At 39.5% G+C, this 3,120-nt stretch overlaps 1 protein-coding gene across 1 annotated transcript; it reads right to left on the reverse strand.

Annotated features, from left to right (window-relative positions):
- Window positions 1-2,338: 2,338 nt before the first annotated feature.
- Window positions 2,339-2,800, reverse strand: LOC107620860 (uncharacterized). Its single transcript, XM_016322962.1, has one exon. It carries the CDS (start codon window positions 2,798-2,800, stop codon window positions 2,339-2,341), a length of 462 nt encoding a protein of 153 aa, XP_016178448.1.
- Window positions 2,801-3,120: the final 320 nt, after the last annotated feature.

Genomic DNA, 3,120 nt, shown 5'->3' on the forward strand with positions numbered 1-3,120 from the left:
ACCAAGTAGGTAGAAGCATTTTGCATTTAGTTGCATGCATGTAGGTAGGTTTATATAGTTTATTTGCATTGAATAAATGTTCATACCCCTTTTCTTGTCCTTCTTTATTCTTAGCATGAGGACATGCTTGGTTTAAGTGTGGGAATATTTGATAAACCCCAATTTCGTGGTTTATCTTGTGCTTAATTTGGGGGATTTTATCAACTTTTCTCACATTTATTCAATAAAATAGCATGGTTTTGCAATTCTCTCTTGATTTGTGCTTAAGTGTGAAAATATGCTTTTTTAGGCCCTAAAATTGGTGATTTTAATTTATTTTAATTTCATTCGATGCCTTGATATGTTTGTTGAGTGATTTTAGGTTCATAAGGCAAGTATTGGATGGAAGAAGTGAGGAGAAAAGCATGCAAGTGGGAGAACTCATGAAGAAATGAAGGAACTGTAAAGCTGTCAAGCCTGACCTCCTAGCACTCAATCGACCATAACTTGAGCTACAGAGTTCCAAATGAGGCGGTTCCAGTTGCGTTGGAAAGCTAACATCTGGAGCTTCAAAATGATATAAAATTTGCCATATGTTGCTTCGCATATAGGGGCGCTCACATGCCATGTACGCGTGTGCACCGATGCTGCTCGTGGCCCACTAAAGTCAAATCGCCCCCAGCGATTTCTGAAGCACTTTAAGCCCAACCCAACTCATTTATGATGCTATTTCATACAGAATTCAAGCTTGGATAAGGGAGGAGCAATTGTTTTGGAAGTATAGCATCATGTAGGTTAGTTTCTAGAGAGAGAAGCTCCCTCTTCTCTCTAGAATTAGGTTAGGTTAATCTCCTCTAGATTTAGGTTTAATTACATGTTTTTATCTTGTTTCCTTTATGATTTCTTGCTTCTACTCTTTCATTCTCAAGATTTGTAGTGTTAATTTTACTTTTATACCTCTTTTATGTTCATGAACTCTTGTTGGAATTGAATATTTTCTTTTATAAAATTTATGTTTGATGTTCTTTTAATTGTTGATTTGAGTTGTGAATTTACTTTACTTGCAATTGATAGTTGGTAGATTTATTATTCTTGCACTTTTACCATGCTTTCTTTTTTTTGCTTTCCAAGTATTTGATGAAATGTTTGGTTGGATTTTGGTGTAGATTTTGTTCCTCTTGGCCTAGGTGGAGTAATTAGTGACGCTTGAGTTATCTAATTTCTTTGATTGATTGACAATTAGAAGTTGCTAATTGATTTGGATACCACTAACGCTAGTCTTTCCCTTGGAAGTTGGCTAGGACTTGTGGAATCAAGTTGATTCATCCACTTGACTTTCCTCCATGGTTAGAGGTTAACTAAGTGGTAGTAATGGACAATTTGTGGTCACAATTAAGGAGGATAACTAGGATGGGACTTCTAGTTCTCATATCTAGCCAAGAACTTTGTTAGTTAGTTTATTTTCATTGCTATTTACGTTTCATGTCTCTTATCCCAAAAAACCCCAAAATATCTTCATAGCCAATAATTGAGCACTTCATTGCAATTCCTTGTGAGACGACCCAGAGTCTAAATACTTCAGTTAATTCTTATTTGGGGTTTGTTACTTGTGACAAAACTAAATTTTTTTATGTGAGAATTGTTTGTTGGTTTGGAGCTATGCTTACAACGAAGTTCTTATTTCTAGAAGAGAAATTCTAGACCATCGAGCAAATCTCATTATCAAGAAGCTAGCGTCAAACTCAGGAGAGTTGTAGTTTGGCGTCGTGACTCCCGAACGCAAGACTTCCTCCTGGCGCCAAACTTGGTGCAGCCCAAGTTTGGTGCCACCCCTTCCCCTCCCCCCCCCCCTTTTTTTAATAATTCTTATGCCAAACGTCAGTGGAGCCAAGTTTGGCATCACCCTGGCAGAGAGAATAACCTTGTGAACTCTTATGGTGGCGCCAAACTTGGAAAAGCTGGAGTTTGGCGCCACCCTCTTCCCCAAGTGCCTCCACTTTGTACGTCGTTTCTAGTGCCAAACTTGGAATTTTCAAAGTTTGGCTTCAACCCTCTAGAATGGGACTCCCCTTGGTGCGTAGAATGTGGCACCAAACTTGAAAAATTCCAAGTTTGGCTTCACCTAGGCTGAATCAAGCTCCTCCAGGGTGGTCAAAAATTCTTCTAAGTGTACTGGTTCGTGTTCCTAATATTCTTCATGATCAAAACACACATAAACAAAGAAAAAACAGTAGAAACTCAATGAAAATCAAATAAATAATAAAATTAAAGCAACAGAAATTAAACTAAGGATACGAAAATATCGGGTTGCCTCCCGACAAGCGCTTCTTTAATGTCACTAGCTTGACGGTCAGTTCTGCTAGTTCAGCAGATGAGCGGACCTTTGGCGATTAATCTCACCTCCTAGATAGTGCTTCAACCTCTGGCCATTAACTGTAAATTTTCTGTTAGAATTCACTTCCTGAATCTCCACGTGTCCATACAGTGATGCTCTGGTAACCACAAACGGTCTTGACCACCGGGATATCAGCTTCCTGAGAAAGAGTTTGAGCCTTGAATTGAACAGAAGCACCCTCTGACCTGGCTCAAAGACTCTTATTGCAGTCTTCTTGTCGTGACATATCTTAGTTCTCTCCTTATAGAGCATGGCATTCTCATAAGATGAATATCGGAATTCATCAAGCTCATTCAACTGAAGCATTCTCTTTATTCCTGCACCCTGAGCATCAAAGTTCAGATACTTGATTGCCCAGTAAGTTCTATGCTCCAGTTCTACTGGCAAGTGACAGATTTTACCATAAACCAACTGATAAGGGGACATGCCAATAAAAGTCTTGTAAGCTGTACGGTATGCCCAGAGAGCATCATCAAGCTTCCTAGACCAGTCCTTCCTTGAGGCACTGATGGTCTTCTCTAGAATCCTCTTGAGTTCTCTGTTAGAAACCTCAACCTGTCCACTTGTCTGAGGATGATAGGGGGTTGTCACTTTATGACGGACTCCATACCTTTGCAAAAGTGAGTTCCACCTGTCTGTTACAGAAGTGACTTCCACCATCACTAATGAGTGTCCTTGGGACACCAATCCGGCTGAAAATATTTCTCTGAAAAAAGCTCATTACCACTTTGTCGTCATTGATGGGC

This window comes from Arachis ipaensis, chromosome B10, assembly GCF_059453495.1.
Source record: "Arachis ipaensis isolate K30076 ecotype BB chromosome B10, ASM5945349v1, whole genome shotgun sequence".
In the NCBI taxonomy this organism is placed as follows: domain Eukaryota; kingdom Viridiplantae; phylum Streptophyta; class Magnoliopsida; order Fabales; family Fabaceae; genus Arachis; species Arachis ipaensis.

Coding starts and splice junctions, on each gene's coding strand:
- LOC107620860 (XM_016322962.1), bottom strand. CDS start 2,800: ATGTCCCCTTATCAGTTGGTTTATGGTAAAATCTGTCACTTGCCAGTA.